This window comes from Tachypleus tridentatus, chromosome 13, assembly GCF_004210375.1.
Source record: "Tachypleus tridentatus isolate NWPU-2018 chromosome 13, ASM421037v1, whole genome shotgun sequence".
NCBI classification, from domain to species: Eukaryota; Metazoa; Arthropoda; class Merostomata; order Xiphosura; family Limulidae; genus Tachypleus; species Tachypleus tridentatus.
In genome coordinates this window covers 71,186,513-71,209,923 of record NC_134837.1, presented here as the reverse complement: position 1 = coordinate 71,209,923, position 23,411 = coordinate 71,186,513, and the positions used below count along the sequence as shown (strand labels likewise).

At 33.3% G+C, this 23,411-nt stretch overlaps 2 protein-coding genes across 8 annotated transcripts in view; one reads left to right on the top strand and one right to left on the bottom strand.

The window, feature by feature from the left end:
• Nucleotides 1-23,411, top strand: part of LOC143238003 (uncharacterized) — a 42,416-nt gene that overhangs the window by 8,318 nt on the left and 10,687 nt on the right. The window contains exon 2 of one of the 4 annotated variants that reach the window (XR_013020375.1): nt 19,344-19,985. The exons of 1 other annotated variant lie outside the window; for it this stretch is intronic. The gene's annotated coding sequence lies outside the window, so the exon portion shown is untranslated. Of the gene's footprint in view, nt 1-4,416; nt 6,303-12,335; nt 12,795-19,343; nt 19,986-23,411 lie in introns of those variants that run through there. 2 more of the 4 variants (XR_013020371.1, XR_013020377.1) reach the window with 2 other exon arrangements.
• LOC143238001 (uncharacterized) overlaps nt 7,168-23,411 on the bottom strand; it is an 86,969-nt gene continuing 70,725 nt past the window's right edge. For 2 of the 4 annotated variants that reach the window (XM_076477861.1, XM_076477864.1), the window contains exons 14-19: nt 14,918-15,107; nt 12,855-13,222; nt 11,313-11,428; nt 10,285-10,452; nt 9,877-9,969; nt 7,168-8,628 (exon numbers count right to left, since the gene is read on the bottom strand). In XM_076477861.1, the coding sequence (XP_076333976.1) occupies nt 13,109-13,222; nt 14,918-15,107 (304 nt within the window). In that variant the 3' untranslated portion in view covers nt 7,168-8,628; nt 9,877-9,969; nt 10,285-10,452; nt 11,313-11,428; nt 12,855-13,108. Of the gene's footprint in view, nt 8,629-9,876; nt 9,970-10,284; nt 10,453-11,231; nt 11,429-12,854; nt 13,286-14,917; nt 15,108-23,411 lie in introns of those variants that run through there. The other 2 variants (XM_076477862.1, XM_076477863.1) reach the window with 2 other exon arrangements.

The following is a 23,411-nucleotide window of genomic DNA, read 5'->3' as shown; positions in this document are numbered from 1 at the left end:
TATTAAAAATGTGTAATAAAACGTAGCAAATTGCCATGCAATCCGTATGAGTGAAGGTCTCATAAGATGCGATATCTCCATGTTGTATCATAAGCTTTCTCTAAATAAAAAAAAAAATAGAAACAAGATGTTGTTGCTACAAAAAGGCTTATCTAACTGATGTTTCAAGGCAATTTAAGTGGTCTATCATGGAGAGTTGTCTTCAGAACCCACACTGAGTGGGTGAGAGAAGATTGTTTGATTCAAGGAACCAAACAAGATCAGCATTAATCATCCTCTCTAAGGTCTTACTGAGACAACTCGTCAAAGCAATGAGATGGTAATTCAAAGGAATCTTTGGATCCTTCCCATGTTTAAGAATAGGGAGAACAATAGCTTAGTGCCAAGCATCAGGAAATACATTCTCCTGCCATATCCAGTTAAAGACAGCCAGAAGAATAGTAAGAGAGACAGGAGAAAGATGGCATAGCATCTTATAATGTATATCATCAGGTCCAACTGATGTATTGCCAGACCAATGAAGTGCAAGTTTGAGTTCCACCAGTGTAAGAGGGCGATTGTAGTCATAGAGATGATCAGTCGAAAAGGAAAGAGGCAAATGTTCAACTAGTGTTTTAATAGCTAAGAAGAAAGGAGATGAGTTTGAAGAGCTAGATAGATGAGAGAAACATTCACCAAAAGTATTGGCAATGCTCTGAGCATCAGCAACTTTATGGCCATTGAATATTAAGATAGAAAGGGGGTCAACCACTCACCTCCCACATTTTATCCCATACGACTTTTGAACTGGTGGTTGAAGAAATGCTGAAGGTAAATTTAATCCAAGATTCCTTCTGACTTTGGCGTCTAACTCACCGAGCCTATGCACAGGCTTGCTGAAATGCAATGCAGTTTGTGAGCATGGGATATCTATGAAATTTATTCCGAGCTTTTCGTGTTATAGAACAAGCAGAATTCCACCAAGAGCAGGAGTACCATGGTAAAGATGTGGAGGTTTAGGGGATTCACTGAGCAGCTGCTTGAACAATACAGTTAATTACTGCTGCTACACAATCATCTATCGATGATTTACATAAAATGGGAGGATCAAGTTCCGAGAGAGCAGTGAAAGAGGGCCAGTTGGCTGGTCCAACTTTCACTGAGGCACACGGGTCAGGTGGCACTGACCATGACCAGTCTTTCTTAATGTGATAGGAAAATGATCACTACCTTGTGGATTAATGTCAACCTCCCAAGAAAAGCAAGTGAAAAGCGAAGGGGAGCAGACAGAAATATCTGTAGCAGTAAATGACTGACTGGGTGCATGAAAATAAGTGTAAGAGCCAGTATTGAAGAGAGACAAGTTGTAATTCAGGAGCATATGCTCTATAGCACGGCCCCTCACATCAATACTAGAACCACCCCAGAGGGGATTGTACCCATTAAGATTCACGAAAATTAAAAAGGGGGTTGGTAGTTGCTCAATGAGGGCATCAAGGTCTGATGGATAATTTTACCAGGGGTAAGGTACAGAGAGCGATGGTACCACCCAAGGAGATACAGATGGCTACAGCCTCCTAGGGCATATTCAATGACAAGGACCAGGTGGGCACATGTTAATTAACCAGCAGTGCTACTTCCAATGTCCTTGTCCTACACATGACCTGTCATTTCGGTATAAGGAGTATTGTCGAATTGTGATTGTATTAGTAGGTTTTTAAAATGTTTCCTGTAAAGAAAAACATTTGGGATGATAAAAGTCTGTCAAAACCTTGATGTTATTCACATTTGATTGAAAATATTGACAGTTCCATTGGATTAGCGTGGCCATTTTTATTTATTTTGGAGGAGTATATGGCAAGGAGACCTACTGCTTGGTCCCCTGCTAGTGCAGCGGTAAGTGTATGGATTTGTAACGCTAAAATCAGGGGTTCGATTCCCCTCGGTGGGCTCAGCAGATAGCACAATGTGGCTTTGCTATAAGAAAACACACACCTACCTTCTGCTTGTGACCACGCTTTTTTTCTTTACTGTATGTTGGTTGGTCACTCTAGTGATCCTGCTATGGATCGAGTAGGCTGGTCAGAGTTTGTAGACATACATTCCAGTGATTGAGGATGTGAACGAATGGGTTGTTTAATTTTTGGAGTGTCAAGAAAGGAAGACCCCATTGAAACACCTGGCCTTGAACAAAGTGAAGTTGGGCAATAACTGGAAGAAGTGGTAGGGACAGAGATAGAAGTAGATACTGATTCGTTAACTTTGTTGATTTTGAAGGGTACCAGATTAAGATGTGTTGTTAAGGATTCTGTAGGAGGCATGGAAAGGTCTGTCTGGACCCCTACTGTAGTAGTGGAATGGATTACAGCAGCATAAATCCAAGATGGAATTGGGAATAGTAATTTCTGAGTCTGGGTAATATTGTGAACTGTTTTTAGATATTGTACTTCTTTCTCATCTATCCATTTAGGGCCAGAAGTAAAATAGGAAGGATGTAGACCATTACAGTTAATACAGTACGGTTCTAGTTGGCATTCAAAAGCATTATGATCTTTACCAGCACAATGGGCACATGTCAAGGAACCACTGCAAGATGTTTTCGAATGACCAAATCCTTCACAATGAAAACGTCTAACAGGGTTAGGAATATAAGGCCATATCTTACAATTCAGATATCCTGCCTTGATTGTGGTAGGACGCGATGTTGTAAATGTTAATATTAAAACATTTGTTGGCTCCATAATCCCGTCTTTATGAGTAAAAATTCGGGGCACGGCTGTAACACCTTGGGTGGTGAAACCTGCAAGGATCTCTGACTCTGGAATGGTCTTTGAATCCCTCTCAACTGTAACTCCTCTGGAAGAATTCAAAGTAGAATGAGGAGTAACCTCAATGGGTATATCCCAATGGTCTTCAACTTCAAGAGGAGTTTGGAATATTGTGATGAAGCTGTTTCCACTAAAATGTCCCCAGACTGTAATTTTCTTTCTGATTTACGGGGGCCAGCAAGCCCTTCTAAACCATTAAAATGGAGACATCTGCCCTAAGGGTTTTCCAGTTAAAGAATGTATAATTAAAAATCACGGAACAGATTCAGATTGTGAGTTTGACCATACAAAGTCATCAACGCATGGTCGTTTGCCAGTAGTCGGATTTTTCTTTATGTCGTCATGCTTGTTTATTTTTTTTTATTTAAGGAGTACCCATAATAAAAAAAGAATATTTCGGTGCCCACTGACCCCACCTACAATGGAGCCCTACGAGGGGATGCACTACAGTGCCATACAAGATCACTACAGCGACGCCAGGGTTTCGTGAGCACTATACCCGAATACCAGTATCAGACATAATGTCCACTACACCTGTCGAGGACGTCCATTTGGGCCAAGGTCAACTGAACTAGTCGATTGATCTTAGGGGGCCACCCCCAGACCTTCCGTCTATAGGAATTCAAGGCCAAAGTGGTGTGTTGGACCCTTCAACCACCAGGATCCTCTCCTCCCTTTTACGGGTTACCACGCACGGCAAACACGTGGGTAGATGTTTAGATCCCAGAGGAGGTAAACTGAAAGTACAGAACCTTCTCTGGGAAGACCCCTCACTACGTACAAGAATCCACATCGAGGGGCCAAATTTGGAGAAAAAACTAAATTATGGCTAATGACAGATTGACAAGCAAGACTAAGTAGTGTGTATTGATTAGTGCAGCATTTAATAACCCAGAGTATCATTTTCACGTTAATCAAGGCCAAGAACATATTGTTAGACAAGTGTTAGCACTACCTATTTAATGATCAGTATATAACAAGTACCGTGATAATATAAACACTGATAACAAAAAGTTCATGAACTTGATTGGAAGGTAATTCGAGATTTGCAATTCAAGCAATACTTTCAGAATGCGATTCAACCAATGAAAAAAACTCAAAAATAAACAAAAACTATCTCATGATCATACTGATTGATTCAGCCTGAATGTGTGAACACTTTGATGTATAAGGTGGACTCCATAACCTAAATTTAACACAACTTTTACATTATGCTGTACTATCATTACAAAGTAATATCTATACAAATATAATAGCAATCTCTTGTATGTCCATGTAACTACTTATCTATATTAATGTAATAGTTCTGTCTGTCCATGTAACCCACTTTGCATGGTGTGGATGGATCTTCATCAAAAATGGTATTGGAGGTTCATTGGTCCACGTGAGAGTACACACAAATTTCCAGTTTTGAATTTTTCGTTTTTTGTGGGTGTTCTTACATTTTTTGCCACTACCTCACCTCCTGTAGATGCATCTTCAAACTTGGTATGGAGTGGGGGTTATTTTTTGGGAAAAAAAACAACCCATTTCAGTTTATCTTTATTTGAACTGAAATATTTTTTAGGTTTTTACTGGTTCAAAAAGAAGGCATTTTCCACTCTTTCAGCATTCTGTCTGCCAAAAGTGAGTCGAAATAGTCAGATGACATGAAAACCATCAGCACACCACGAGCTTAAAGATGACAGCCAGAGGTATTCAAGAACCATTTAAAACCACCTTGGTAGATATTGTGTAGCAAAACAAGTACAGTATTATAACTGTAGCTGCTTTAAAATTTTTCCTGTGTTTATCCTATTGCTGACTATAGTGATGCTTCAATCTTCCCTTCAGATTACAGATAAAATGGTTCACATCTCAATTGAAAACTAACCATAAAAAAAGATGATACCAGAGCATAAAAGGCTGGCAGTTGACTGATGATGATGAGAATGTGGCTTTATTGATATACACTGAATTTACTTCCAGTAGGTAAACCTTAGTTCTAACTAGTATGGAGACTTGAGGATGTTGTATATCACTTAAGAATTTATCAGTTGACAAACAAAAACTTGTCTCAAAAAGATACAGTCAAAACAACCTTCTTTGAGAGTTTCAGGACTGAACTTACTCTTAACACTCCTACGAAAAGTGGGGCCTAATAGGCCCCAGAGCAACTTGAAAGGTTTTTAATATTAGGCTAATAATTTTGTATTTAAATGAAATTGCCATTTAAATCCATTAATGAATGGATTAACGAGATTCCCACTGTCCATATCTACTATCTAGTAAAACCACAGCCAGGGGAACGGGCTTGGAGAAATCAGGACTAGAAACGTCTTTTCGTAGGAGTGTTAAATGTTTAACAAACTGTAGTGTAGCCAACCCTTGGTTCCTGAGAGATGTGTTAATAATTACCTTTAGAAAGACAAAGAATATTAGTAATTACTTTCATGTTTTTACATCCTTTGAATGTGTAGTCTGGACAAAAACATATTTTATAATATGTACTTACATTTAAAATGAATTTAAGAGTGTGTGTGTGTGTGTATATGTGTTTTCTAAAAGCAAAGCCACATCAGGTTTATCTGCCGAGTCCACCAAGGGGGAATCAAATTCCTGATTTTAGCATTGTAAATCTCTAGACTTACTGTTGTACCAGCAGGGAGTACTAGAGACAATATGCACACACAAAAAGTTTGTTGGTTAAATTTCTGTCAAAATTAATCAAGGGCTATCTGTTCCAGTTATCCCTAGATCTGAAGTGATGGACTACAGTGAAGTAAGTTAGTCAAACACCATTCACTGCAAACCTTATATCAATAAATAATGGAAATGACCATCACATAAAAATCAAACAATAGGTTTAACAATCACCAACTGTTGTTTTTATATTTTAAGAAAGTAACATTTCAAGCCAAAGCTCTTTGTCAGATCACACAGATTACCACACAGTTTGTAATGTACAAACACAGATAACTAGCTCCAAACATCATACTCTTAAAGTATTAAAAATAAAACTTGGTGATTGTTTAATATATTCTTTATTTTCAATGTTTTTTGTTGCCCTTGCAGTTAACTGTATATTTCTTATTGTCACATTACAAAGTCTCACTGGTAAAAGGGTAGGCATGCATGGCAACAGGTTTTGATCTCTTGGGAAAAATAAAATTAATTAAAGCTTTTTGTTATTATGCTTTGAAGGAGTGAAATAAAACATGGTATTTAACTATCAAAAGCCAATGGTGATTATTTTGAAAGATACAGTTCTAAAAAAGAAAAACGTTTTAGCAGGCAAGTTTGTTTATTAAATTTATTTTTTACCAACACTATTGTACTTGATACTAGTTTCATTGTCTTTTAACAATGAGGAAATAAAGTCTGAGAAGATACAATTGGCAAACATACTGAAGTACATTACTGGAACATTATGGCACCACTTTAAAGGATTTTAGCAATATAATGGATAACAGACTCAAATCTATTTCTATAAATTAAGTACAAGCCAGTGACATGGTTTGTTTGTTTGTTTGTTTGGGAATTTCGCACAAAGCTACTCGAGGGCTATCTGTGCTAGCCGTCCCTAATTTAGCAGTGTAAGACTAGAGGGAAGGCAGCTAGTCATATCTTGGGCTACTCTTTACCAAAATAGTGGGATTGACCGTCACATTATACGGCAATGTTTAAGCTTGAACGAACCACCCTGAGTCACACGCCTTACGCGCTAGGCCATGCCGGGCCCCAGTGACATGGAGTGTAGAAGTAAAACTATTAGTTTTATTTACTGTCACAATAATTGAACTTATTAAAATATATGAAAGGTTTTTAAACTTTATAATTACTGATTTTGTATTCAAAGATGGATTCAGATGTACATGTAAATTACAAAAATCAAAGTATACACAATAATATATGCATAATTAGTGTTTTGTACATAAACAAAAATACTGTTTTTAGCCCTAGTAACTCTCCACATGGACTTCTAATCAGCTTTTTTTATTCTTTCAATGTTTCAGAGAAAGGTAAACCTGTTTAGCTCTATTCACACTTCAGAAAAAGACAAGTCTGTTTAGTTCTATTCACAGTTTAGAGAATTGTTTTTTTTTTAATTTTGTGCAAAACTTCTGGAGGGCTATTTACACTAGCCATCCCTAATTTTGCAGTGTAAGACTGAAGGAAGGCAGCTAGTCATCACCGCCAACTCTTGGGCTACTCTTTTGCCAATGAATAGTGGGATTGACTGTCACATTATAATGCCCCCACGGCTGAAAGGACAAGCATGTTTAGTGCTTGTTTAGACCTTGTATTTCAGTTTAAAAGCACTTGTTTCATTTTATTTTAAAAATCTAAAATTTGATACAAATGAAGACAGTAACAATAGTTATGTCTGAACTTCAAATATCAACAAGACAGTATTTTAATCATGTTTGTACGTTAAATACACAATCTGTTATGCTTTTACTTAAAGCGTTAAACTAACATTAATTCATATAAAAACATATCCAAATGGCCCTTTCACAATAGTTTTATTAGTGAATGCTCCTTCACATATTAAATAAATTTGATTAATAATCAGAACAAGACTTTGAAGATGGAGTACTTGATGCATGTAATATTGAAATAAAAAATAAACAACAAACATATATTATATATATATGATAAAGCTTTATATTTAAGTTAAAATACATTTCCAGTATTAAATTTACTCAAATACCAAAACACAACAAACATTTTATGAAATTTAGAAAAAAAATTACAAAATATGAAGGAAAGGATGACTTCTCATGTTTCACCTTGGCACTCTGTAGTTTAACTAATCAATAATGTATCAGTTTACGTACTGAAGCTCTAAGCAATTTAAATGAATGATTTTCAACAAATGATTCACATGACTATCTCATGGTGAGAATATTCATGGTGATGCACGTGATGTGTATGCCAGTTAGATGGAGCAATGAATGCAGTGTGTAAAATGGGAATATTTGTACTTCAATAAGAAATAACATTCTTTGGAAGTTTTTTATAATTTTGTTTCACAGACAAAATTTACAGCAAGGAATAAGTCTAAAAGAGCAAAAACATTGAAGATACATGAAAATTTACCACAGTTTTAATAAAAATCGTCCAACCTCCGCATCAAGATGACTTGTGTGCTCAGAAAGTTAATGCCAGATTGTTTGTAAATGGATCCTGATAAAATATCTTAGCAACTGTGATTTATTTACTACATACTCCACATATGAATTGAAATAAATAAATGACTAGAGTATAATTTAGAAGATAAATGTGCAATTTATATAAGGACTCGTAATTCATTACAAAATTAATTGTACCTGTTTAACTGATTAAGACGTTACTTATTATATATGAAGGTTTACAACATTACTGGACACCTACACATCACTGATCCAAACAAAACACACTGGCTTCAGTAAAACTGTAATCTTTTCTTGTTTGTAATAAAGCATTTCTTCCTAATTCCTTAAAAAGTACTTGTGTACAACAGTTTTTCTCTCTAGAAGAGCTATCCTTTGTTCTGAACATAATGAGAAGATATTTCCTGACAATGGAAATTAACTCTCTTAATTGGTATTTCTCTATTAAGAAGCCAGTTCTTGTCAGGTGACAAATGAGATTAATTCTTGGTGGTTCCAGGAACCTCAGATCATTAGAGTCTAGTTTTAAGTGTGATAACTCAGGATATTGCATCTTCCTATAACTTGTTCACACCCTATTGCTGTACACCGTGTACTCTGATACGATAAACACAGGTGTAGTCCATATTCCCATGGTTACTATGGATACGTACTTCAACCACTGAGAAGAATCCTGGATCTTGATCCTTTAGAATAAAGACAAATGAATCCTCAACAACCAAAGAAAGTGAACAACAACTTACAACCTTTCACCCTCTACTCACATAAAAAGGTCATACCTTCCTCAAAGTTAAAATTAGTTTCTCTTAATTTTTATTCTAATTCTGTTCTAGTGGGGTTTTGTTTTCTTTCCTGTTACACATGTGATTAAACACATTATCAGTCACATTAACTAAAACTGATGGGGTATTGAGTCCTATTTATTCTTGATGACGAGAAATCCACTTGAAATAAAAATGTATTTCAGAATGGCTGGTATGGGTATTAACACTATTATTGATAAGCAGAGAACATTTTCACCTGAAGATGACCTAGAAAGGTCGAATTGTTCTTTTCTGCCTATCAATAAAAGTGTTAATACCCATACCAACCATTCTGAGATACATTGAGTAATTTTTCATTTGCTAATATAGTAACCTAAATCAATTTAGGTAAATAAATAACTTTATGGCATTGAACTTAGTTTATTACTTGATACTACACAGTGGGCCAACTGCTTAAGGCTTCTGTATGTAAATTACATATTTCTTTTCACTAAAAGTAAAACTGAAAAGAGTCTATGATATAAAGGCCTAATGCATTCTTTGATTGGCAATACCCTCTATGGATTGCAGTTTCACTGATCCATGAGTTAGCAAACCAAAAAAGTGAAGAGACCTGTCTGTTTGTCTCTGGTGAAAATGAAAGATCTATAAGATACATATATAGTTATAATGCCTATTTTTTTCTATAATAACAGCATGTCTAGTCATCAACAGTTTTGTTTGTTTTTTTAAATATGAGTTTTAAAACTTCAAAAGACAAGAAAACATAGGTACTAACTAACATTGTTCTACTGGAATAAAAACGACAAAAAGACAGTACCAACTAAAGTTGTTATACTAGAATAAAAACTCATAATTTAAACTACAAAACTTTAGATCTTTCAAAACAAACTTTACTACTATTAACTTTATTTTTTTTTTATAATCAATTAAAAATAAGTATATGTTCATCAGCTAATCTGTATGTGAACTTTATTTGAAACTTTCAGGTCATACTAATGATAGCAGTAAGCTCTACAAATTCTATTAGCCAGTGGGGATAGACCCATGGTAAAACAACCAACCAAAATAATAATAGAAAATGAAATACTTAAATTGAATTTATCAAATTAGAACTAACAAACTAAAAATCCTAGTATTTAATTTGTGTAATTCTGAAGCTTGGCTTACCTTAACAATAAAATGTTGTAAGGGTTCTCCATCTTTGTCATAAGTGTACTCGCCTAGCACCTTACCTTCAAGATCACTTTCTTCCTGCAAACCCTAGTGGGTGAACAGTTTTCAATGTTAACCACCAATACACAGATCTTAATACACAGTATACTACATCATACTTTAGAAAGGCTGTAAAATAGAGTAGTCATGTGTGATTTTCCTCTTACAAAGAAAAATAAAAACAACTCATGTAGCTCCCATCTTACTTAAATGTTCCTTTACAATGTCCCCAGTGAGATGTACAAAACTTTTCAAACTACAAATCATCCTTGACACACTTTTTTTGTAACACTGTCAATATTCATATTAATATATTTGGGGACTATAAACATTAAATTCAAATAGAAACCCAACTTAACTTACCAACACAGTGAAGTCTTTTGGAGCACTATCGATGTTCCCAGTGGGAGATAAAGATTTCGGGATGTGTTCTAGAGTGAAAGCTGTGGGTTTGATGACAGCTGAAAGCTTAATAACTAAGTATCCAAAGCTTCCTTTAAATGCCCAACATTCACCAGGATGGATATTTGGCTGATAAAAAAACAAAACAGAAATATAAGTTAGCTGCAGAGTACACTAATTATGAGATCAATGAGAGGAAAGATAAATAAACATTCTTACCAACAAATATAAAAGAAATAACATTTTCCAATGCAGATATTAAAACCAGTTCTTTAATGTCACAAACTCTCATACAGTCTTGAGTCATGGGATGCAACAAGTTGGTTATCAGAAGTAACATAATAAGTATATTAGTCAACAGAAATGATAAAAGTTTACACACAGTAATTAATATGTTAGATAAGAAAAGTTAATATTATCAGCTATTATGTAAATAAACAGCACAGATAGGTTTATATATGTACTAATATGCTATTTTTCTTTTTGCTGTTGTTGAATTTTGCAAAAAGCTACTTAAGTACTGTTTACACTAAACATTCCAAATTCTAAAATTATAAACTATAGAATGCAGCTAAGTCAACACCATCCACCACCAACTCATAAGGTACTCTAATTTAATAGTGGAATATCATTGCAACTCTTATAACACATCCACGTCCCCAAAGTGCAGCATGCTATATCTTTTGTTAACATGAGAACATAATCCACAGACCATTAGCTCAGCATTTTAACCATATGGCTGCCAATACTAAAATATTCTTTAGTGCTGGATGAAACAGTAAATAGCTAATACTAAAACATCTTTACAATACAAGGTGAAACAGTAGCCAGCATATATTAAGCATTCTCACAGTACTAGATGAACTAACAAATATCTTGTACAGATTTATAATAAATAATTTACCTACTCAAACAACATATGATAAGAAAATAAATCAATCCTCTAATTAACAGTTCCCTGACTTTTCACGAAGAAAATCAACTTCTACCTGGATAACAGTTCGTGGCGAGTTATACACATGCCAAATTGGTATACCAAATATTCTGTATTGTCCAACACCCATCTGATAGGTTTCTGAACACCTTGTACTCACAATGATGCCACCTATAATTGATAGTATATAATTAATTATTTCTGTTCAAAACACCAAAGATCTCAAATTATATCACTTTGCACTTCCATTCAAATGCATTACCAATCAGCAACAAGACTAATTTTCTCCAATTCTGCTTAACATAAAATCTGTAAAATATTACATGAAAACATAAATTTTATGTATAGTTAATCTCAAATAGCCTTTGAGGACAACATCAGCATACAGATATATTTGCGTGTTTTGATATAACAATAGTTCCTTTTATGGACTAGTACTACTTTTGCTCTTAGATATACAAAGGTTGAACCTGAAAACGTATTAAACAGATATTGTAATGTGTTATTACAAACAGTAATAATAATAACACCAAAGAATATGCAAAAATTAGATAAATTTAAACTTTTTATCTTATAATTCCTAGGTATCTATGTGAAGCATCACAGTATATATGCATGTTTGTGCAAACAAATTTTTCTGGCTGTCAAAAAGAAAAAGTTTTAAAATGAATTCAAAACTGTATGTTGAGCCATACAGCCCTCCAAAAATCAGTTCTATAAACTAATAAAGCTTAGGAGATCACACTGTTATAAACTCTGAATAATCAACATACTGGTAAGCCAGATATAATAAAAAATGTTTGAAAAAGCCAAGTTGAGTCCATGCAAGCTCAAAAGAAATGGAATTAGAACAAATAAGGTTTCAAAAGAGATTCATTTTATAAACACTGATTAGAACTTCTACGTAAATAAATCCATACTAATATGCATAACCTGCATGACTTTTAATGAATTTAATACAAAATATGATTGGTTAAAATATTTCACACAGATAATTCTAACAGTGGTTTGTTTTTGTTTTGAATTTTGCACAAAGCTACACTAGGACTATCTGTACTAGCTGTCCCTAATTTTGCAGTGTAAGACGAGAGGGATGGCAGCTAGTTAACACCACCCACCACCAACTCTTGGGCTACTCTCTTACCAATGAATAGTGGGATTGACCATCACATTATAATGTCCCCCACAGCTGAAAGAGCAAGCACGAATGGTGTGACAGGGATTTGAACCCTCAAACCTCAGATTATGAGTCGAGTGCCTTAACCACCTGGTTATGCTGGGCCTTTCTAACAGTGAAAGCTCTACATCACTTTAAGCAGCAACAGGTTTACTTTACAATGTAGTTCAAATTTCTGAAGTTTATTTTATTTATAACAGCTGATTTTATTTATGAACCACAACCTTTCTTTGTACTTTTCTATTGTGTTAGATTTCTGGTTAATCATTTGTTATCTCAGTTCTACAAGTCAAGTGTTGTTTCATATTAAAGCCATCCATATAGGTTTATGCTGGAAACAGTTTTACCCTTCCATTTAAATTCTAGTGAGGCTTTTTCTTTTCTTTGTGTGTCAATTTTATTTTTCTATACATAACTCACCTTGAGATTCTAAAGCAAAGTCCACAAGTCCTGTTTTATCAGCATCATACAGATATATAGCATCTCTGACTACCTTTTTCACCTCCTCTTCTGAGGCACATTTTTGACTACCATTGGAAGATGCAGAGAATACTTCTTTTCTAAGTTCTTCTCTCAAGGATTTAGCTGAGCTACTTGCAACAGCAGCTGCTGCTGTCTCGGCTATTATCTCTATATGTTGTTTCATGCTAGTGGTTAGGTCAGAGGTCACACGATCAGCCAGACTTGACATCTGACTTGTAAACTGATTCCGCCAGAACAAAAGAATTTTTGAGCCACTGTCCAAAAGTCGTGAAAATAGATGAAGTGTCTCCATTACCATTCATCACCTACATATGAAGATATTATGTTCAGTTTAAGATTGCGTTCCTGTGATGCACATTTTCTTCCTTCTGTCATAGATTAAAAAATGTTAAACTTTAAAATCTAAGCCTCATGATATTGCGTATGTAGTTTTCTAACATAGTACTTGTGTAACAGTTTAGTTAAGGATTAAGCTCTGTTCATTTACGTTAGGAAGGCCTAAGTATGTGGGACATTTAGGTATAAGTAATTCCATTGAAATAAGCACAAGTGATGGTTTCAGGAAAAGAGACCTATGATACCCATTAAAGAAAAAGGGCTAAAAACACACAGAGAATATTTTCACCTAGAACTGAAACAGTTTAAAGTTCTTTAGTTCTAAACTCTAAATGGAGAATTAATGTTAAAATCAAGTCTTTACATACATTTTTAGAAAATGACTTTTATTATTTTTTTATATTTCAACTTCCTGTCTTCTGTCCAACTAACAGGCACACCTGTACTCATGCATGTGTATGATGTCTCAAGAGGAGGTCAGATAAAGATCCAATATAAAAATTAGTTTTTGTGGTTTTTGGCTGTAAATGGACTTAATGATTTAAAACAGGCATTAGAACTGTAGAAAATTAAGAAACTTCTGATATACTGGTGAGGAATTATATAACATGTAACTAACAAGGGGAATTTATCACACACACACAAACTTTAATATCTTAAGCAATAAATATGTTTGTGTTGTTTGTTTAAAGAAAATTAGCTTGAAAGACTACTTGTTTATTGATTTAAGTAAATATAATGCTAATTAGGGATTATCTGTACTAACTGTCTGTAATTTTAAAATGATAGACTAGAGAGAAGGCAACTGATAAACAGTGCACACTGCCAACTCTTAGGGAACTCAATGAATAGTGTATTCGATTGTTATAATGTCCCAAAGCTGAAATGGTGACTATGTTAGGCAAGGGGTCAGTCAGATCATGAGTTAAGCCAAAAAAGATCACTTTATACAAATGAAAAAAAAAAAAAAAAGCTTTTCATATCACACAAAATGCTTTTTTTTTTAAATGAAAAGTACATTTTGCAAGTAAACACACAACTTTTTCTCATCTTAAATGTTTTTTTAAAGAAATACCAATACCCACCAACAGGTATATCTTTGTAGAATTAATGGTTTTACACTCATCAATTCTAAACACACATTTCTTCATACTGCTATAAAATACAATGAAATTCTTAAGTTTCCAGCATGTGACAGCACATGGCTGTGATGCTATTTCACAAGAAGTTCAAATTTTTTTCAACTGTTGAAATCTATCAGCTGCTGGTAAAATAGGTTCTAAAATAAATTTTACCTACAGCTGAGAACAGTCTAGGCATGCATACATAATAACATACAAGTAAAATAGCAAGATTGGACATAACGTGTTGCTTATGCCAAATGGCGATTTTGGAAGCACCTTTATATTTGGATCAATAATGCATCTCAGAACAAGGTGTTCTTAAACTGCTCACTGTGAGAGAGAGAGAGAACCATGCCCACACATAAGATTCATGTAATAAGATTACTATCAAAGTTAGTTAAATATTTAGCTAATATTCCCCCTCTTTTATATTTCTCACTCAGAGTTAGGCAGAATCTCAAAATGATTCCAGGGGCATCAAAATGTCAAAGAAAAGTTGTACAAAAAAATATAATGAAATTTACATTCAGAATTTCTAACCTGTGTTAATAAGAAAGTAATATGTTTCTCAGCAGCTACAAGATATTCACTCTGATTACGACAACAATTTTTCATCCCAGCCATTATGTCCTGTAGTCCTTTGATCTGATGTTCTAGGAACGCCAGCTTATTATCCAGCTGTGATATTGTGACAGAAGGTAGCAACTGGCTCTCTGCAGTTTCCATCTTACTGTGAATGAAAGTTAAGATTGCTTTACTTGTATTAAAAACAAAAATTTGCATTTTTCAAAAATGATCATATTAACTGTAATTTTACAGAATTTTGTTTCTACATTAGGAGTAATGAAATAACACAAAATCAAAGACAATTATTCAGTCTACCCATTATATATAAAGAGTAAAGTGATTCTTGTTTGAAAGGATGTCACTGTTATCCAAGAAGCAATCCTTTTTTTAGGTAATATTATTCCATCTGCTGTTAGGTTGTTAGTGTAAGCATTGTCCTGAAAATACTTTTCTTATTATTGCCAAGAAACATCATGGTAGAAATAAGGAAGAAAAATACAAACAAGGGAAACATCATTTTGCCCAGCATTCTGAATGAATAAATTCACTCAACTGTATGTAAGCAGCAAGAGTACATATGAATTTCTTAAATAGATAACTGACGAAAGAAAAAGGTAATTTTTTTGAGAATAGGGTGGAACCAACCAGGTCACAATCCCATGTCTGACCTGCACCTTCTTGTCAGGTAAGTTAACATATATACAGATGACCAATTATCAAGCTGGTGCACACAGTTAGGCTTCATCACCAGTTTAATAAATTAAAATTGATTATCTCCACTTTTATACTTCTTATAAGAAAGTACAATTATCAAAAGTGCTTGCTCCCATCACGATCCTTGCTTGCACTCAGTAAAATGACAAGGAATGGTGGCATCTAGTGGGAAAAACTGTAGCAGCTATTTAGTGAAGCCAAATACTATTGGACTGGATGCACCTATTGCATCAAAAAACAAAGATTTTTGCAAACAATGCATCATATTCAGTATCATTTGAATACATAAACAATCAATTTTCATTATAGAAATAACACAATGATATAAGGTGATTGTAAATGGCCAACTAGACAATCATGCTACATAACACACACTGATCCAGATTGGGTTGATTGTATGTTACATTTATTCAACACAATTTTTAGGAAAATTACCATTAAACTGTTTCAATGAATATCTTCTAGTACAGCATAAAACATCAGAGAAAATTAGTGGTAATTTTTGAAAGAGTGAATGTGGCAGGTAGGTGAAATTTTCTAGTTTATAACTCCATAAACAAATAAAATTAAAGGATGCCTTAGTAATATCTGTATTATAATAGTAATTTACTTTTTTAGATGGGTGGAAGATAAATAAAAGAGGGAAGACCTAAAGAACAAATATCAAAATTCTGATACTAGAGAAGAATGATAATGTTTTTCTGAATATTTCCACATAAAGGTCACAACCTAAAGCTTAAATAATACTAAATTTGATTTATTAATTACATTATGATGATGGGATAACTCTCATAAAATAATAAGGTAGTTTAATTGAAGTTTGAATACAAGTCCAAAAAAGTTGTGATACACATGCACCCTTTTGATAGCTCTGTAGTGACATGGGTAAACACAAAAATAGAGCTGACCAACATCAATTTAAAAAAAAGTTGGAATTTGGATACAAAACTAAATTACAAAATATACTGGTCTTTTTAGTCACCAGTATGAAATGTGTTCAGTTTCAGAAAAATATTCTTAAATAACAACCATGGCTAGTCGCTTAGTCTAGAAAAAAGTTACAGTGGGGTCTTATCTGCCACAAAAACAATACATTCTCTTTCTTAAACATCAACCAAGAATATTTCAGATGAGCAGTCTCTCAATCTGAAAAAAACACAACAAAAACGGATTCTTTCATGTAAGAAGCATCCATAGGTCACAACATTCATAAAAGTACACTGCACTTTTACTATTGGTACAACCTCTGTGGTCTGTTCCAAGCAAAAGGAATCCCCTTGACTTCTGTAATGTGGTACATTTTGTGTGGCATAGCACCATTTGTCTCCACCTCTTTCTTCACAGTTAAAACCAATTCAATTTTTTCTTCCCAAAATGCAAACTCAGCACAGACTGTCTGTCACCATTCATGAGTATAAATGATTTCTTTATCAGGCTCACCATGGCCAAGTGGTTGAAGCATGTGACTATAACCTGAGGGTTGCAGGTTTGAATCCCTGTCACAACAAACATGCTTGCTCTTTCAGCCATGGGGGCATTATAATGTGATGGTTAATCCCACTATTTATTGATAAAAGAGTAGCCCAAGAGTTGGCAGTAGATGATGACTAGCTGCCTTCTCTATGGTCTTACATTGCTAAATTAGGGATGACTAGCACAGACAGCCCTCATGTAACTTTGCACAAAATTCAAAACAAACAAATAGCAAAGAGTGTGCAAAAAAATATAATTCAAAAACAAAATCTTTAACAGCAGACATACTTTTTTGTTCAGGAATGCTACTTCCTTCAAGATAGCCATCATGCCAACCCACACAAGTATAACAATATGCAGATTCTTAAAAGAAATTGAAATATTCAGTAGAAGCAACAGCTAGGAATATCATCATATTCAAGTTTAGCAACAGATTTGATAAAATTTTTAACATCTGATATTGCAAAGTGATAACAGAAATGTTAATTAAACATGTCACATCTTTGACATTCTGGAGTTTGCCAATACCTTTCCCAACATGTATGCCTTTCAACATCTTGTGCTTGTTCTGGGCAGGATCAGATACTATGGCAATAACTTCATACCATTTCTCATATTGTAATGAGTTTATAAGCACCAACACAGTGGTGATACCATATGAGACAGCAATATTATCCCTTTTGAAATGGATGCTTCTTTAAACACTGTGATACATTCAGAATTTAATAATATTTTACTATGAATGTATACAAGTAAACTCAACATTATAATGTACATTAGAATTTGAAGCTTTATGTTATAAGTTTTTAATCCTTTATTTTAAAGAAACCTTTAAAAAACTTAAAACATCAACTGTATTGTCATGTGGCCAAAGAGCTATGAAAATTCTCTACTTTGGAACTCTTTATCTTCAGTAACACAATGGTAGTCGAATAAGTGCATGTCTAGAATATAAGATGCTTCCATAACCTTTTGACTCAAAAATTTTAGAGTTCTCTGAATGAATGCATTTGAAACAAGCAGTAAATCTGTTTAACCCTTGACAGGTGCCATGACCACTTTCAACAGTTTGTTTAACCTTTACAGCCTATGTGCAGATGTTACATACATGCATGAATAGTGATTAAAAAAAAAAAAAAGATTATTTTATACTATAACCTAACAATGGTTATTTTGAAATAGGCATGCAGATGTTATCATGGAGTACATGTGGTTGTTTCTTATTTAAATATATTATAGTTAGAGAACAAGTTTAAATTGTATTTAGATCTTACTAGTATACTGTAATTAATTACATACTAGTTATGTTTTAAAATGTATACTATTTTAAAATAAATATTCTTTGTGGCCATTCTCAAGGCTTACACAGTGTGTGAAACTTTACCAAATGGTTGCACTTGCCTGGTAAAAACAGCTATATGCCTCAAGGGCCCAATTTACTCGTGTCAAGTTGAATAATAAGTGGTAGAGGACAAGAAAGGAAAATAAAACATTAAAAATAGCTTTGTATGAAAAGGAAGAGGCTTGAAATTATGAATTTAGCAAAAGGAAAATCTTTAAAAATATTTAGAAAAAAATTTAAAAGTATGTTTTGATTTTCTGTTTTCTAATTTTTATTACTTCATTGCTTTGAGCATTAATGATGACTAGAATTAGTGATATGGTGGAGAAAATGAAAAATAAAATATAAATAGTTACCTTAAGAAAATGTTCTTTTAGGAGGTTCTACAGGTTTGAAAAATACAAGATGAAAATACTTTTATACTTGAAATAAATATCACTCAGTTTGTTGAGTTTCAGTGCAACAGAAAAATAACACATCTTTAATAGAATTACTTACTTAAAATAATATTATTTGTGTACAATACACTTATGATCTTTAACAATATCTTACTAGTTTCTGGTAGGATATGTTAAGAAATCTCAAGAATTAATGTGTGTATTGTTGCTCAAGTGAAATTCGTGAAACGTTCCACAGATTATACGAGCTCAAGACAAAAGGGTTAAAAACAACTATTAATGCAATTTCATATTCCATTTTACTCCATTGTAATATTACACCAGTTTGTTGAGTGTATTCTTACCAAATGCATTTAAGGACTCATGAACTATCATACATTCTTAAATATCTTTTACTTGCTGTTTGATTTCTGTCTCAAGACTTCAAGTGATTACTTTTGTTGTAATGTAGCATACTTTGGTATTGTTTTAGATACTGGGCAACATTTCTTCACAAACTCTCCCAAAGTTCCAAAAGACACGTAAATTCAAATCAACTTTGGAAAGTGCTTCAATAAAGGAGTGAATTGCACCTTAACCTTCAGTACCACAATCCCTCTGCCTGACCTGCATATGTCCATTAAAGCTGGCTGGACTATCATATAGCTCCTTAATTTTATATTATGTATTACAAAGGTGATTATTTGTCCTGTCATATAGTTTCTTCCATCTTTCAAATTAAATTTTTAATGCACAGTACTTGCAATATAACAGTTGCTTCTTTACACCCAATACTTCTGTCTCAACAACAACAAAAACTTGAAATAAGGATATTCTTCAACCCTTCAACAGGAACTTTGAATTTTCTACCCATTATTATCATTCAGAAATCAACATATTCCTTGTTAATGCCAAATGACCTTTTACCTACTGCACAATTATATTGAACCAATGTCCACATTTCTGTCCTTTCCTTTTCTCTCTGTCTCCACAATATCCCTTCTACTTTCTCTACTTCCAAATGTTTTTGTCTCTCATTTTTTAATTAATTTCCTGTGAAATTACAGATAAAACATTATCACTACAAGCTTGGTTAAATCACCTCAGTTTGTGATCCAAAACTGTCCTTCATTGCTTCCGTGTTATAACTTTTAATATGTGTATCTTCCCAAGATGTTGATAGCTTTCAGTTAGCATTAAGAGAGTTTTACAAATTAAAAAATCATATTTCATAATTAAGTATTTTCAGTAAACATTTTTCCTTGAACATGTGGAGTAAAAGTGCAGTGTTTTTGTGTTAAAATTAAAAATATTTTTCTACATCAGAAAATTCTCAACACTTGGTGAAAATTCACAAATTTATGGTCACAGGTCAAAGGCCATGTCACTGCATTTGTTAACTTGCATTACAATAGTGAGGAAAGTGTTACAACAAAAGAACGTTATTTTTTTCTTTTCTATGAGGTTAATTCTTTCACGTCATTACAGTATGTAAATTTCAGCACTATAGTAATACTTCACTGATCCTTGTTGACAAATCAATGGCCAAGGTGAGAATATTTATTTTTTAGAATTCCTATATATTTGTATCAAAAGGCATGTCATGAGGATTCTGCTTGAATGAACATACTGATCAAATATAGGGTCTAAAAATTTTTCCTGGTATCCCATACAGTGTCTTAACTATACATAAAGAAGCTGCTAGCACAAGGTACCAGTATATGCTAGAAGAAATCAATTTAATAGCACTTCACAAAACACTTTGAAAAAAGCTGTTTAACACCATGTATTAAGTTTTGTTGTCATACCACAGCCATAAAATCATAGAGAATCATCAGTAGAGCAGAGAGTTTACATGAAAGCTTTAAAGAATGCTGGTTAGACTCTCCAACAAGTTCCTGCAGACTTGAAACACTCCACAAACACTGTGAAGTAAACCATAAATCCTGAGACCAAGACAGGTAATCTTTAAATTAGGAAAGACAGAGGTGAAACACCTAAACTCAGTGATACTGATGTTAAGCACCATTGCTAATACAGTTTTCAAGACAGAGATAAAACTACCACTGATCTCAAGCATGAGATAAATGACCATGAACCAAATGACAGAAAAGACACAATGATTATGGAACAATTGGTCATGTAGCAGTTAAAAAAACCTTTACTTCAATCTCCAAACATTGTCAAGAGTCTTAAATTTGCTAAAAAATACAAAAAATGGACTGTTGATAACTGGAAATGGGTGTTTTAGATGGATGAGTGAAAGATTAAAATATTTGATTCAAAGCATAGGTTGTATATCAGTCGAAGAAAAATGAAAGATACCTCAATTCATAACACCTACCAGGTAGCCAGGGTGAAGCCAACTGAGTAGATCTGGGATTTGACAGATGAAAAACTTGAGAAATCAAAACTTACTTACATAGAAACTCTATGGAAGTGTGTTAAAGATATTTGGAGAAAAATCCCAAATGTCACTTTGATTAAATATGTTGCAACAATGCCTGAAGGGCTGTCTTCAGTTATTTAAGAAAAATGGGGACAAAAAAATATTAACTGTTTGTTAAACTCAACTACTTCCACCAAGTTTTTGTTGTACTACATATAAATATTAATCAAATTTTGATCTTTTACCTGTGATTAACCTACCACTGTTTTTTTAAAGTAGCCTGAAATCTAATTTTTGATTTTGTCCAAACACTTTTGTACAAAGCTGCATGTCAACAAGTTTCATATCAAACTGTAGATCATAATTCAAATTCTAGTATTATACATTACTTATTAAACCTTTACTTTTAAAGTAAATATTACAAAACACACAAATATCAATTTTTGTGTGTCATGTGGCATGTTGAATGCAGCATTTGTACAAATTAATGTTTGTTATATTCAACTACAAGGCCTATAGGTTTTTTATGACTTAGATACTCAAAATACAGGTATTGACATGCTAAAATGTAATATAAGAGCCTCCTACCTTTTCCCTTTTCTTTGATATTAATATATTTATTGAATCAGCTAAGGTTGCCCCACCCACACTTTTAATTTTTTTTAAATTCCTATTTACATCCATTTACTTTGCCCAGTGATATCTGTATAACCAACTGAAAGCTGAGAATGTCCCTCTAGTGCTTTTTTAAGCCCCTGCAAAGTATCTGAGCAACAAAATAGATTCCATGTGATAAGATATTAGTGAGCTCGAAGTTTCATATTCTTACATAAATAAAGCTTAGTTACTACACTTAATAAATTATGATGGAATTTTTTAGAATAGATATAGTAATTTATGAATTTTGGTTATTTCAATATGTAAAAAAGACCTAAAAAATTTTGTTTCACATCATCCACATGTAAAATGTGATAAGGCTTAGCAACCTATGGCAAGCAGCAACCAAATACAAAGTTTGCACCCACAAAAGACAATTATTTGCTACACTTCTTTATTTACTGTTCTATGTTTTAAGAAAAATAAGTTTAAAAACTTGTTTATAAATAGTATAATCATATGTAATGTATTATAATGGAAATGTAAGTATATTTTAAAAAACACCAGTCCACTAAAACACAGCCAAGACAGGTCATTTTGTAGAGGCTAATTTTATGTCACTGGGATACAGTAACACAAGTGCACATATGTTGTGTCATTGTAACTTCTGCAGTGTTAGCCAGGTATGGCTAAAAGATCAATATACAAATACATAAAGATACATAATATTACATGATTTAAGTTACTTAAATTAAACATTTGTGTTTTTGTTATAATCTGTACTCATTATAGAATGAAAAGCGTAATTTATATCTATTTCCCAATTTTTCATGGTGGTTACAACATCAGTCAAATTGACCAAATCCATACAGAGATACAGTAGTGAAAAAAGAATATAAAACATTTTTTTCTAAAAAAAGTTTGATAATAATCTGGAGATTATACATGATTTCACATGTGAAATTTGAAAATTTTCTGGTGCATAGATGTATTTTTAATCTTAAAATCAAAATTGCTTTCCATGTTGGATAGTCAGCATTTGAAAAGAAAATAAAGGCAGGAGAAAAGCACTGTTTAATTAATCTTAAAACTTAAGAAAAATTTCTGATATTTTGCATATGAATGCCTTGTAATGTTTACTGATAATCTGCCAAATTCTGTGAAGATACTCTTACTACTTTAAAAGTTATAGTATGAAAACTATAACAAGCACAAAACAGTTGCCAGTACTGGGAGAGTTACTGCATAAATGTGTGGCCCTTTCTCTTTGTCCTGAGAAAGAAAGAAACTACGAGAATGAAGACCACATCTCTTTGTCACAAACAATCTGACTTATTGTACAATTACAACCTAATGAGTTTACTTCTCATCTTACCATTACATTTTCACTATTACGAAAAGCTAGACCCAACACATATTTGAAGAACATATTAAAAGATCTCAAAAAGGTTCTTCCAGCAAGTTAAATGCTCTAGGAAAAGGTGTTACTCATGATTTAGCAGTTGTGGATGACATAGTACTTTATACCACTAATGATCACTTAAATGCGAGATTAATACTAATGTCAATAACTAC